Source organism: Lathamus discolor, chromosome 3 (genome assembly GCF_037157495.1).
Source record: "Lathamus discolor isolate bLatDis1 chromosome 3, bLatDis1.hap1, whole genome shotgun sequence".
Taxonomy (NCBI): Eukaryota; Metazoa; Chordata; class Aves; order Psittaciformes; family Psittacidae; genus Lathamus; species Lathamus discolor.
In genome coordinates this window covers 50,051,970-50,065,505 of record NC_088886.1, presented here as the reverse complement: position 1 = coordinate 50,065,505, position 13,536 = coordinate 50,051,970, and the positions used below count along the sequence as shown (strand labels likewise).

The window sequence follows — 13,536 nt, the reverse complement described above, 5'->3', positions numbered from 1 at the left end:
ACGGCAGGAAAAAGAGCTGCAAGCCTAGGCTGAGGTCTGGCAGCAGCCCCTTGACTTACCTCTGGGTGAGCAGGCTTACATATGGCTGCATGCTGGGAACATCAGCCTGGGGCACCACATTGTAGTTCTTGATGCTAGCAGGGTGAAGGCGAGCATGCTGGGCCGCAGGGTGCACAGCACTAATGCCACTCCCCAGCTACAGGCTCTGCACAACTGCCAGTGCTTCCGTTTTCCTTGGAGGCAGCAGCGCTGTCCTGTATTCCTGCTGGGACCCTAAGGGTATGGTACCCTGAAACACCCAAGTGAACAAGGGGACAGGAAAGATAATGATCACCAGACCAATAACACACATGGTTGGGGCAGGAGGTGACAGTATAGAAACACCACTGCTGTTAGGTTGCAGCTGTGTGAGCAGAGTGACAAAGGTGGTGCATCTTTCTCTATCAGAGTTCAGCAGCAACTGCACTAAGAAAACAGGAGCCAGCAGCACTGCCAGAGCACAGCCCTCACCCTGGGGCACAGTTCACACAAGAAAGTTCCACCAAGGACCTCTTTAATGGATGTTTGTAGGTACACGCCACGTGCAGGTTGTTTGCTCGCACATTCTCTGTGTTCTTCAGCCTTTTCCAGTCTACCTGTTCTGTGCCTTCAGCCCCCCGACTGCTACCATGAGACAGTGAGCCAGGCCTTGCCAAAACAGCTGCTTTTACAAGTACTACAATTAAACCTCAGGTACAGTACCCATCCGCACAAACCACACAGCACCGTGGAAGACAGGCTCTGGGCAAAGGACAGGCCACGCTCCCCCAGTGAAGTGGAGCTGGCTCAGTTACTTGGCCAAGTTGCCACCGCTGCCATGAGCCTCCGGGTCAGTGCAGGTAGCCCAGCACTGCACGGTGCTTTGGCACACTTGGTTTTGCCCCCCGAGTTCCCCCAGGGCTGCGTCAGGCACCCACAAACCCACCAGAGCCCAGCAAGACTCCCCACAGCACAGAGGGTCCTGGGAAAGGTGGGAGAGGGTGGGAAGTCCAGTGTTGTGATGGAAAAGCTTCCCAGCACCAAGACCTGAAACCAACCATGGCCTTGCCGGGGCTGGGGGCAGCAGTGTCAGTCTTCAGCCATCGGAGGGGGAGCCAGATGCAGCTGGAAGTTCTCGTTCTGGAACACGCTGCTGGTGGTTGGGTCACCGTGGGAGATGCTGAGCACCCCATGCTTCTCACTGCTGTGGCCACGGGACAGCTCTGTCAGGAGAGCCAGCTGCAAGGCAAAACCCAGATACATCACCCGCTGCACGTCAGCACTTGTGCAACCGGAAAACCTTAACATCTGTAAGGAAAAGTGCATAGGGTATATATGGTACGTAGTAACCCTGCAGAACTCCGTGCAGGACAACTTCAAAACAACCTGAAGGTTGTTTTAACGTTACCTAATTGAAAATAATCCCAGAAAGAGCTGAAAATTAAATACCAACAGCTGCAGCCACAACAGGCAGGAGGCACAAGGAAAATGCAGGGGACAGAGGGAGCAGCACTTCTCTTGGGACAACATGGGGGGACAGGAGGAGGGAACCTGAGTGACGGAAGGAGCCAGTGGCTGGAGGGGAGGTTATCTGCAAATCTGAGGGGATTTAAGAAACTTCACACCGTTTGTCAGGCCCAGCCCTGAAGCCTGAGGCATTTCCATGGCTTCACTGCCAGTGAATTCCCCAGCTCTGTCAGAGGCAGTGTGACTGCCTTGGGACTTGCAACAGCCAGCTCCAGGCACAGCAAACTGCCAGCGCTACAGCACTAAACGAAACCCAAGAGAGAAGCCAAAGCCCACACTGCTTTGTAGCACAAGTGCTAGCACTGGGCTTGACAACAAGGAAAACACCCTTTCCCAGTTGAAATCCAATGGAAGACAGGTGGGTACGTACCCTGGAGGTTCCTCGGTTGAGTCGGCAGAGCTGGTCAAAAGCTTGGATTTGCTGAGGATCCAACAGAGACTCTGAACTTGTCTGACAAAAGAGAGGGAGGACGTTACAGAAATAACACACAAGGAGATGCCAAGTTACTACACACAGAAATTCATCCCTGCTCCTGTGCTTGGGCCTGGAGCAGCCAGTCTGCAGCCTGTTCAGGGGGGCTTTCATAGCCATCTTCCTCTGGCTTGAAGCCACTCTGTGCACCTTAGTCTGGGGAAAAAACACCCTATTCTTGCTCAAAGAACAGAGATATGCTTACATCCACAATGACTTCTTGTTGGGGTCTGTAGCTGATGGCAGACAAACAGAACTCAGTTACCTTTGAGGAAAGGAAGACAACGAAAAAGGGGAGACAGAAAAAGAGAAAGAAAAGGGATGGGAAAACTCCTCCACAGCCAGCTGGGGAGAGAAGTAATGGGTCTGCAGATGGGAAGCCTCTCCTGGGCTTTTCCCCAGGCAGCACCAGCTCCCCCCAGCCCTTTCCTGTCATCTCCTGATAGTCTCCCCCAGCCCAGCTCAGCCTCCCTGCTGGGTCATGACACACTGTGATCAGGCACAGGCTGTGCACGGCTATTACAGGGAAGGATTACTGTGCCAATGACTAGTATCTACTAATGGTATCTCTTCTAAGGTCCATTTTTAACCTTAGTAGGATGTTACAGCCTAAAAGGTAGGAAACAAAGGGTGGAAAGGGGGCGAGGAGGCAAGGCAGCCTGCACATCAGTGGCAGCCACATCCCCTGAGGAACTGGAGACAAAGGACATCATGGTACTGCCCAGTAGGGCCAGCGTTTGCTGGGTACAAGGGTAAGTGTTACCCAGCAGTGCCAAAGCAGAATTGCAAATAGGGGGACCACAGCCTGCAACAAGAGCATTAATGCAAGGAGGGCTGCATACATACTCAAGCTGCTTTAAAAGACATCATTAACATATCCCAGGGGGAGATGACAGAGCATCACGGATCCTTGTAGGTTTGTTCCATTTTATCACATCACAATGTTTCTATTTTGAATGTTTCTGCTCATATTCCAAAGCAAAAGCATCATCAAGAAACTACAACAGAAGCCAAGGCGAACAGCCTCCCTCATGAGCAGCAATCTGGCATCTGTTGTCTCTGGGGATCTATTTTTAAGGGAACATTCAATGTTCATTCTCAAATATTTTCCCCAAAATAAATTTCCCAAGGGCTATTATCTCAAAATGCTGCAGTCCTACCAGTGGGTACTGACTGAAGCTGCAGTTACTTTAAAGTCTCTTTGGCACTGGATCAAACCCAACATGAAGAACTCGTATCACTGCCTTTAAGGAAGGTGGTAACTGCAGTGATGGCTGAATTCCTGGTCCCAGGAAGGCAGAGGGGGCTTCACTGTTCTGCTTTCGCCAGGAGTTGGGACCATTTCCAGTCAGGAATAAGCTCCTTGGCTCCCACCAGCAGCCAGGCCCTTCTCCCAGGGCTGGTGTTCTCTGGGGTTGCAGCACACTCACTCGCTTTCTACCTCTCATCCATTACCGGGTGTTTAAAGAGCATGTTCCAAAGCTCTGTGAAGATGACTCCCAGTCCTACCTGGGGAAATCAGTGCATGCTGTAGTGAGATGATGCTCTGCAAGGTACAGCACACTGGCTACCAAGCTCCTCTGGAAGAGCTCACCATCAGCTCTTCATAAGAGCCAGCAAGATTCAGCACATACCCTAGAAAGCACACTCAATAGTTACCCAAAGCCCAGGGTACACAGCCAGCCAGGTTTAAGGTACAGCTTTAAAGTACTCAGCCCATGGTGAGAAGCACCCTATGTCCCGAGCAGAACTGAGCGCCCTGCCCGAAGAGGGTGAGAAGCTGTGGTCTGCAGTGGGTAAGGTCTGGTGGAGAGCTTTGCCAGAGATCCTCCATCACATGCTCCCCTTTGTACTCAGCTCTGAGCAAAGCACAGCCAGGACAGCACCTGGCCACCCACCTCTCCATCATGTGAATGTCCCAGAGGTGGCTCAGAGTTGGTGAGCCCAGGCGTGCTCTGGGGGAAGAGGCACTGAACCCGCAATGGCTGTCCTGAAACCTGAATCATTCCATTAACTCTCCTGAAGCCATCTGCATCTTGCCTTTGAGGCATTCATCGGTCTGAGGGGAATGTCCTAAGTGCAATCATTATGTTGGAAGCACCTGCTCAGCCTCACTTCTTCCCCCTCCAAGATATTCGTTATACATGTAAATAACTGTTTGCTAATCACCAGTCAAGCACCCAAAGTCCACATTCCCTGCATACATGGCATTGGCTTTGAACCAGAGAGCCTGTGACAGTGGGGGTCTCATATCTGCAGCTGGCAGGTAGTACAGGCACTTCCCAAGGGACAGGCAGGTCAGCCTCACTTGGAAAAGAACAACAAAAAGCAAAGGAGGAATAAAAGAGTTACTGGGACCACAGGCACTCAAGGACAAGGAAAATGCTATGTAATTGGCCTCTCCACTTCTGCTATCTCTTTACCACACATATGTAACTATCAATCAGACTGTTCTCCAGGCTGATGAGCTGAAATATCGCAGGCAATTCTTTCTGTTGTCATGGAAACAAGTGCTGTCAGGCCTTTTCCTTTTTTAACTGTGTCACTAAAGGCATGTTTTCATTCAAGAGCTACAGGGAGGCTCCTGGAGTCCAGCATCAGGAGTCAGGCATTAGTGGAATCTACTCAGCTCACTCACCCCACAACACAGCTTCTGCCTCCAGTGCTGCTGCAGGGCCAGCCAGCTCGTCAGTGTCTACATCAGTACCAAGTGGTTCAGCACCTCCAAGCCATTTCCAGCCAAACCCTTCAGAAAGGGCTCAGGCGAGATACAGAACCCAAGGGATGCAATTCATCCCCTTGAGGATCTGGGCCAGCATGGAGAAGAAAGGTTCCTTTGTTTTTTACAGTTCTCACAGATCCCACCACTATAATGCTAATCTCCATTGCACATTTTGCTTGCACGCATTCCACCTCCCTCTGGTAGTCACCACACAGCCCTCCTAAGCCTACAATTATCTGTAATTTAGCAGCACAAAATCCATCATCAGCTAGTGCCTAAGCAAAGCAGATCATACAGTGGTTGTAAGCAGAGGCACCATTAACAGTCACACCAAGAGACCCATCCAAGCGTGGTCTCCCAGAGCCATACCTTCCACAAAAGATATTGCTACATCAATTAGAGCATCAGAGCACCACATTACCCTGGAGGCAGCTTCAGAACATGGCGTGGATGCAGCCAAAAGTCGTAGGGAAGGTTTTGGGATTCCCAGGAGTAAAACCAACACCCACCTCCCTCATCTACAGAGCCAAATCCATACGCAACAGATGCCAAGTCCACCTTCTGCCATTCCCCCCCTGTGGCCGGACACCTCTTCCATCATGGCTCAAGTAGTCTGTCGTGGTTTAAACCAATCCACACAGGTCGTCCACTCACCCCCCCCCCGACCCTCCCCACTCCCGGAGGGATGGGGAGGAAAATCAGGAGAATGTAACTCCCACGGGTTGAGATAAGAACAGCCCAGTAACTAAGGTATAACACAAACCACTGCTGCTACCACAAATGATAATATTGATAAGAGAAAATAACAAGAGAATACGATACCACCGCCGAACGAGTTCGACCCCCCCAAAGAGCCAGAGCCTGCCCCTTCCGGGTAACTTCCAGTTCCCCCTCCAGGCATGACGTGCTATGGTATGGAATACCTCCTTGGCTAGTTCGGGTCAGGTGTCCTGTCTCTGCTTCCTCCCGGCCTCCCTTGTCCCCAGCAGAGCATGAGACTCACAGAGTCCTTGGCCAGAATAAACATTACCTAGCAACAATTAAAAACAATCGGTATTATCAGCTCTCTGCCCAGGCTGGAAGTCAAAACACAGAGCTTGCACCAGTTACTAAGAAGGAGCAAAACGGCTCCTGGTAAACCCAGGACATAGTCCTACAAAAAGGTGCCTCAGTTCAGGTTTTTAATGAGCCATTTAATGTAAACCCAAGTAAATCTACTTCTTTTTCACAGAAAAAGGACCTGCTGTTTTCATGGTGCTCCAAAGAACATGAAGCAGTCAACCAAAAAGAGAGCACGGCAGGCAGCTGCTCTGACCCAGAGTCACTAGAATGACACTGACATTACAGAACTGTTACTGGAGCTCGGCAAAACCTCAGGACACCCCTTGCAGGACAAAAGCGGCCTGCTGCAGACCTCTGCAGAGCTACTGCAGCATGAAGCACCACTGCTGCGGGACAGACGCTGACTGGAGGTAGGAAGTCTTGCACGTCCCTCTGGGCAGTGCCCTCTTTGGCACTGACTTGCCAAAGCCTTCCCTCAGCACTGCAGCGGCAGCACTGTGTTACACAGGCCCGCACTACAGCTCTGTCCTCTGATGTCTACAGCAGCAGAACAGGAAAGCAGATGTCTCTTATTTCTACTTGAACTTAGCTGAACTTCAGGAGCAAACCTCCTACTCAAGGCAAAGGAGAGGACAGGATTCTTTGTGCTTTAATAGACTCGCTGCTGCTGCAACATGAAATACTGTAGTGACCGAGGAGAGAGGAAGAACTATCTGTATTAAATACCTAGAAGCACACTGGCATACCTCCATTCTCCCTCTGCTAGCTGGTCTGTTCAGCAGCTCACGCCTGCAGCAGGCACTGTTGGGACATTCCTTTGGACTCCCGCTGATGCCTTCAGCCAAAAGAGCAGTAACGCTGCTCAGGATTAATTAATCCAACACAAAACACACATCTCACTGGACAGACAGCATGACCCAGCAGATAAGATTCTTGTTTATAATGTAGCAGGCTTCAAGGGCAGCATGGCACATGGATTAACCATTACATAAAGATGAAGTGCAACAGACTGATCTCAGTTCAGTGCTGAAACCCAAGAGGACAGAGTGCCATGCATGAAGGCAAATAATTCATTTTCTAAACGGGAGCTAAGAGGCTGTTGCACAGCATCCCACAAGAGCCAAACACAGAAGACAAGAGGTGCAGAGTTCTCTCAATGGCACAAGTTTGGGGAGGGAAAGGGAAGGTAAAGACATATAGAAAGACAAAGCCCTACTTGGTGTACAAAGGATTAGTGACCCCTCCTGCCAGAGGCTTACTGATAACATGACCCCAAACCTTACAGAAAATCCAAGTGGACACCTCTTCTATCTGTTCCCTTCATAACTCCTGACACCCATGTAGCAACCTGCTATTGCTGTTTAACAGGGAAGTTTATTATGTGCTTACGAACAACTCTGGCCTTGGGAGCTCAGCTGCAGCTGTCCAAGCCTATCTATGCTCAACTCCCAAACCAATGCAGGATGCCATTTTCATTGCGCCACATGAAGGTAAAGGAATGGGTAAGAAGGTGGGACATGGAAACTGCAGCTTTCTATTTTAGGTATTTACAAGAGACAGATGCTCAAGTGCCAGCTGCATTTCTGAAAGCTGCCCACTGGGACAGCCAGTGACATCTTCAGCTACAGCAAACACTGCTGAAACAGCCACAATTCCCTCTCACACTCTCCCAGCTGGGTACTACAAACTGAACCAAACCTTCAGCTTCTACTTATTTTGTTCCCTTCCTTCAGAGGAACATCAGAAGAAAGGAGTCATCTGCAAACACCTTAACCCTTTGGCCTTTTAGTTATTGCTCAGCTTGGAATGGGCAGCAATCACCCCCTCCAGCAGCAGCAGTAAGCACAGCACCACAGGTGAAGGTCACTGGGCCTTTCCAGTCTGTGCTGGGTCTGGAAGAGCAGCCTCTCCTGGCAGATGGGAAGTCACACGTTTTCTTTCCCACCTGTGCTCCAAGGCAGATCTGTGAAGATAGACTGAAAGCTTGTGATTGCACAGTGAGGACATGCAATGAGCTGTGCTGGTTCCTTGGAGAACAGATACGTAACTGTCAAACACTGTGCTAAGCTACATAGAACTGTTGGCAACAGGGACTGATGCAGTTAGTGGGAATATCAACAGGCTGCAGCCGCCCAGCATCTGTTACTATTTTATCGTATCACAGAATGGTTTGGGTTGAAGGGACCTTAAAGCTCATCCAGTTCCAACCCCCTGCCACAGGCAGGGACACCTTCCACTAGAGCAGATTGCTCCAAGCCCCGTCCATCCTGGCCTTGAACACTGCCAGGGATGGGGCAGCCACAGCTTCTCTGGGCACCCTGTGCCAGTGTCTCAGCACCCTCACAGGGAAGAGCTTCTGCCTAATATCTATTATAAATCTCCCCTCTGTCAGGTTAAAGCCATTCCCCCTTGTCCTGTCACTACAGACAATTGTCAAAAGCCCCCTCTGGGTTTTCTGTAGGCCCCTTTAGGCACTGGAAGCTACTCTAAGGTCTCCCCTTAAGGAGCCTTCTCTTCTCCAGGCTGAACCAGCCCAGCTCTCTCAGCCAGTCTCCAAAGCAGAACTGCTCCAGCCCTCGCAGCATCTCTGTGGCCTCTGGACTTGCTCCAGCAGCTCCACGTAACTCTTGCGTTGTTATCCCCAAAGCTGGATGCAGGACTGCAGGGGGGGTCTCATCAGAGCACAGCAGAGGGGGAGAATTCCCCTGCTGGTCACACTCCTTTTGATGCAGGTTTACGTGAGTCTGTCCTACAGATCCTTCTAGATATTAAATGCTTCAGTAAAAGGGAGGAAATTTTCATCAAACCATGATGAAAATGAGATGCATATTAAAGCAAGGATTACCCACTGAAATTTTGCCATCTTTTCCCTTAACCAGGACACAGCAGTTCCCCAGGTGATCCCAGGAGCAGAGGGCAGCCAGTTTCATGGGGCTTCACTTTAGAGAGTATGAACGTCAGCTGTCTCTGTATCGTGTTAGCTTCTCATGAGTCCTAGAGGGCAACACTTTGAATTGTAGGCAGTAGAAGGAGAGTTTTGCCAGGCTACAGATTGCTACAGGAAGGCCAGGGGTCTGATTTTCTAAAACAAAAACCAAACCAAACCAAACAAAAGCAACAACAACAACAAAACCAGCACCAAAACCCGAAGAAAATAAACCAACCAACCTCAAACACCCAAACCAACTGAACAAGAAACTTAACTAACCCACCCCCCAGTATGAAAAGTCCAAGAAAACACTCAGTTTTGATTTAAAAGCTGTTAAAGGAGAATTACGATTTTGAAATGAGCTTTTAAATGTGTGGTTTATTTTCCATTTCAGCTGTGGTGCCAGTCCTCCTCTAGTTAAGGCTCCCACGCTCCGTTTTCTCTTACCAAATCACTTGTTTTTCCAATACATTACAAGAAATCTTATAGCACAGATGTTCTGCTGATGAGAAGCCAACAGTACAAAGTGTCTCTAGTTACTCCTCACATGGATTTCCTATGCATTGTTGAAGAAGGAGTCTGCCACCAAAGCCACCTCCAAAGCCAAAGGACTGGGCATTTTCTCAGTTAATATGGATGTGGGAATATTCTCTATGGAGGAGAATGCATAATCTTGTAACTGTTTAAAATGCTAATTATTGGCTTGGTGCCATGGGGGGGAAGGAATCACACCTGGGTATTTTAAAAGTTATACAGTCCTTGGAAAATCTTGCTGTTGCTGGCATTCAAGCTATAACTGATGGTCACCAATGCACTGAAAACAGTGAAACTGGCTCTCTCTCTGACTGAGAGAGGTCATGTAACATTTGACTAGCTCTAAAGTAAGTACCGACAAAAAAAAGAAGTCCTGAACCTTCATTCTTACCCAATACGAAGTGCACAGACATGCTGCAGAGGGACATTTAACATCCCAGGTAAGTGATGCACCATGGTACCACCTCCTCACAGGTAGAAGTGAGTCACGAAGCTCTGGGTTGGATGGAAGGGCTGTGTCCCAAATTGGGGCGCTGGTGGCAGGTGCAGAACAGAGCTCAAAGGTGGAGTCTGACAAAGTGGATTAACTATGGATCACATTCATTGTCCATCCTGGTGTGACTTGACAGGACTAAACTCCTGAATAAAACATATTTTTCATCTGGAAAGCTCTAACAACAGTACCCTTAGAACTCAGGCACAATCTGAAACTGGGAATAACCAGAGCATGTCAGCTTAGGGGCTCACGGCATGTTCTGCAGAGCTCACAGCCCAGGAGCCAAAACTGTGTGCCTCTCTGTGATGCCTAGTATACAGAATAGCAGAATAAATGGAAAACACGAACTAGCTCACTGAAACGACACAAATTAGTTTTGGAGATCAATGACTAAGATACCAGGAGTATTTCACCTAGGTATTGAGGCAGAAGCCTAGCTTCTGCGCTTTCACCTAACAGGCCTCAGCTAACTTCAAACACTGTAACATAAAACCTGCACGTTTTAAATCGGATTTGAAAACCACACCACAAACACACATTCTTTCATTTCTTTTAACATTCATTTATGGTATGATATCAGGTAGGAAGGACAGGAAAGATAACAGATGATCAGTTTAGACCTAGAAAATTTCCCTTGGGAAGACAGCAACGCTTACAGGATAACAGAGAAAGCACAAACTTGGTAGCAAAACCAGGAAAAGCCCCTTTGCCCTAGTGATAGGACAAGGAGGAAAGGCTTTATGCTGAGAAAGGGTAGATTTAGATAAGATATAAGGAAGAGGTTCTTCCCTATGAGGATGGTGAGGCCCTGGCACAGGGTGTCCAGAGAAGCTGTGGCTGCCCCATCCCTGGCAGTGTTCAAGGCCAGATTGGACAGAGCTTGAAGCAAGCTGCTCTAGTGGAAGGCGTCCCTGCCTGTGGCAGGGGTTGGAACTGGATGAGCTTTAAGGTCCCTTCCAACCCCAACCAGTCTGGGATTCTATTCTGCTTCACTGGGGCAGAATGTCTCAAGCACTCATCACAGCAATGCTCCATTTAAATAAGTGCTATCACCAGATTCAATAATAGTTCAGTGCTGCCTCGTGCCATCTCTCCACCTCCTCCAGTTTCAAGGCAATTGCTACAGAAGTCATGCATGCAAAGCAGGGACAGAGAAAACACTGTCTGTTGGGCTGTCGTTTCACATATAAATCTCAACAGCATTGCAAAATTCCAACTGACAGTCTTTGTTTCAGCAGAGCAGAACTGGTACTATGAAATGCACTCCAGATGCTCACTGGCATTTCTCAGTATGAATCTATTCCTAATTCAAGGCTTGCTAAGAAAATAAATGCCTAAACAGAAGATTTCACTAGCTGGGAAGGGGGGTATGCGTGTGTGTGTGTGAAAAAAACAACCCACATTAAATTTTGCCAACAGACAGACTAAGCTTTCAGGGTCTTCAAAGTGCTTGCAAAGGAATACCCTCCCCGCATGTCTATGCACAAAATGTCCCAGAAGCTTTGGAGCTGGTTCTCGGGGTTCCAGGGAAGGCAGGGCTGGAAGCACTACTTTGTTAGTGTGACCTCCCTCTGGGATTTCCTGTTCCTTGTTTGCAGGAACACCAGCTGTGGAAGCAAGAACAGCTTGACCAACAGAGACTTCTTGGTCTGCCCAGTGCCAGCAGAGTTCAGAGGCAATGCAGAGAAGCCCTTCACCAGAGAACTGCAGCACCAAAAGGCTGAACAGACATTGTGACAAACAGGAATAAACCCCTTCTGCACCTAGGGTGGCAACAGCGACCATGGCTATCTTGGACACAGGCTGAGGACCATTGGGAACACACAAATGGGGAGGGTAAGGAGCCCTTTCCTTCAGTCCCTTTGCTTGCCTGCATCTCCTTTCTCTAGTATCTTGCATCATCCATCAGGCTACTATAGAAAATGCACCTTTCAAACAGGACTTAATTCTGCACAGAGCAGTGTCATTCCAAAACGTGGGGGCTTAGCTGTTTTTCATGCTTTATTCTCTGCTTATACTTGAGACTGAGTAAGACCAAACCCTACCATACCAGCAGGCAACGGCCTTCCCCCAGCACCCAGTTCTGTGCTCCAGAGGACCCTCCTCACCCTTCTGCTTTCATCTCCAGTGCAGCCAGGCATCACCACATCCATCTCCATTTGGCATTCCCAGCACTTCCTCCCCAGAAGGAAAGGCCTGTTCTGTAACGCAGATCACTGCCTGGCCAGCTGGTTATACAGGGTTAACGAACACCACTGAGCAGCAATTGTAGAGCAAACAAACTTCCTGGAGAAGCTAGAGATTTTACACTCGATTGCCAAGTCTAAATATATTGAGCTTTTTAAAGACCTGACTGCGCAACAGTTTAATCACATGCAAGTACAACAGTTAAATATTATAATGTATGAGGAACATCGCAAACTTGGAGAGGATCTGGGACATCAGGAGGAGGAGGTGGGGGGCTTGAAGCAGTGTTCAGGCTCCACTGAGACAGAGCCAAGCTCTGCTGGGCCGGCTGCGTGCAGCAGGAAGTGATGGGCTTCTCTGCCAAGAGCACATGATAGACAGCAGGGAAGCATCCAGCACTCTCAGATGGTCTGGCACGGACATTTTCTAGGTAGTGCTAGGTGATCTGTGCTGTAACCTGCTTTCTTCCCCATCCAGTCTCTCCATGCCTCCCCTTTATGCTGCAGTCCCAACCAGCCCCTCACTTTTACAGACAGAGCAGTTAAATAAACTGATAATATCCCTGTCCCAATGATTCCTGTGTCATCTGGAGCATTTTCCACTTTATTCTGTTCTGGGGTATGTCCAGACTGGTATTAAAGGGGAGACACAGGGGTTCCCTGACTGACCAGCCCATGAGAAACCCAGTGATAACCAAGTTATAAGGCACTGGTACAAAACATCAGGCACTTTAACGATGAATGTAGTTTTAGTACTTAATTCTGCCTTTAGCTTCTGAAGTTAAACCTGGTCTGTCAAACCCATTTGCACACATTCCTTTGGAGATCTCTATAAGGTAAAATATGGGGCTGCTGAATCTGGCAAGCTTTAGAGCCAGCATCGATATTTCACTGTAGCAGGACGGTACATAAAGTGACGAGCATTTCTAAGCAGGCTGTTGGGACAACAGTTGGTTTTATAATCTCCCGGGAAAGCTTTTCTTTCTGCCACCATATGAGAAACTAACACAAGTTGACTGCAAGGATTGCATTGTGCTCCATACATTCCTCAGAGATTACTTTTCCCCCAAGTCTCCCTTCAAGCAGGAAGTTTCTGGTTTTGTTAATACAGAAGCTGATGGAAGTTGACTAATGCTGTTAGCCATCTTTTGATCGGAACTGATTTGGCAGAAATTGAAATAATCTGCTCAAAGAAAACTAAAGTACTACTATAAAAACATACTCCAAGATTGAATTACTCTGGTTTCAGAAGTGGAAAAACACTGCTTTGCATGCATCTGTGCAGTGACAAATGCATAAAGTACCTTGAGGCATTTAGGAACAAACCCTCATCAGTAACTGCCTTTGCAGGAACATTGGGCAAAGGGGTTCAGCTCCCCATGGTGCAATACCCCTAAAACACATCCCAACAAGCTACCTGCCATGTTTGCTTACAATCCACAGTACCATGACAGGGAAAAGACAGAAGCATGCATATTGAGACTGGACTTCTTTTTGCATTAGGGATGGTGCAAAAATTCTTGCACACAAATACTGACAATAAACACAAACTAATTATTTCCTCCCTCACCCAAATCCAGCTGCATCTGT

General features: G+C 48.5%; 1 protein-coding gene across 2 annotated transcripts in view; it reads right to left on the bottom strand.

Moving 5' to 3' along the window:
• Positions 1–536: 536 nt before the first annotated feature.
• VPS8 (VPS8 subunit of CORVET complex) overlaps positions 537–13,536 on the bottom strand; it is a 76,203-nt gene continuing 63,203 nt past the window's right edge. For both annotated transcript variants that reach the window (XM_065675132.1, XM_065675133.1), the window contains 2 exons: positions 1,916–1,996; positions 537–1,257 (listed from right to left, as the gene is read on the bottom strand). In XM_065675132.1, coding sequence (XP_065531204.1) covers positions 1,108–1,257; positions 1,916–1,996 — 231 coding nt within the window. In that variant the 3' untranslated portion in view covers positions 537–1,107. The remainder of the gene's footprint in view (positions 1,258–1,915; positions 1,997–13,536) is intronic.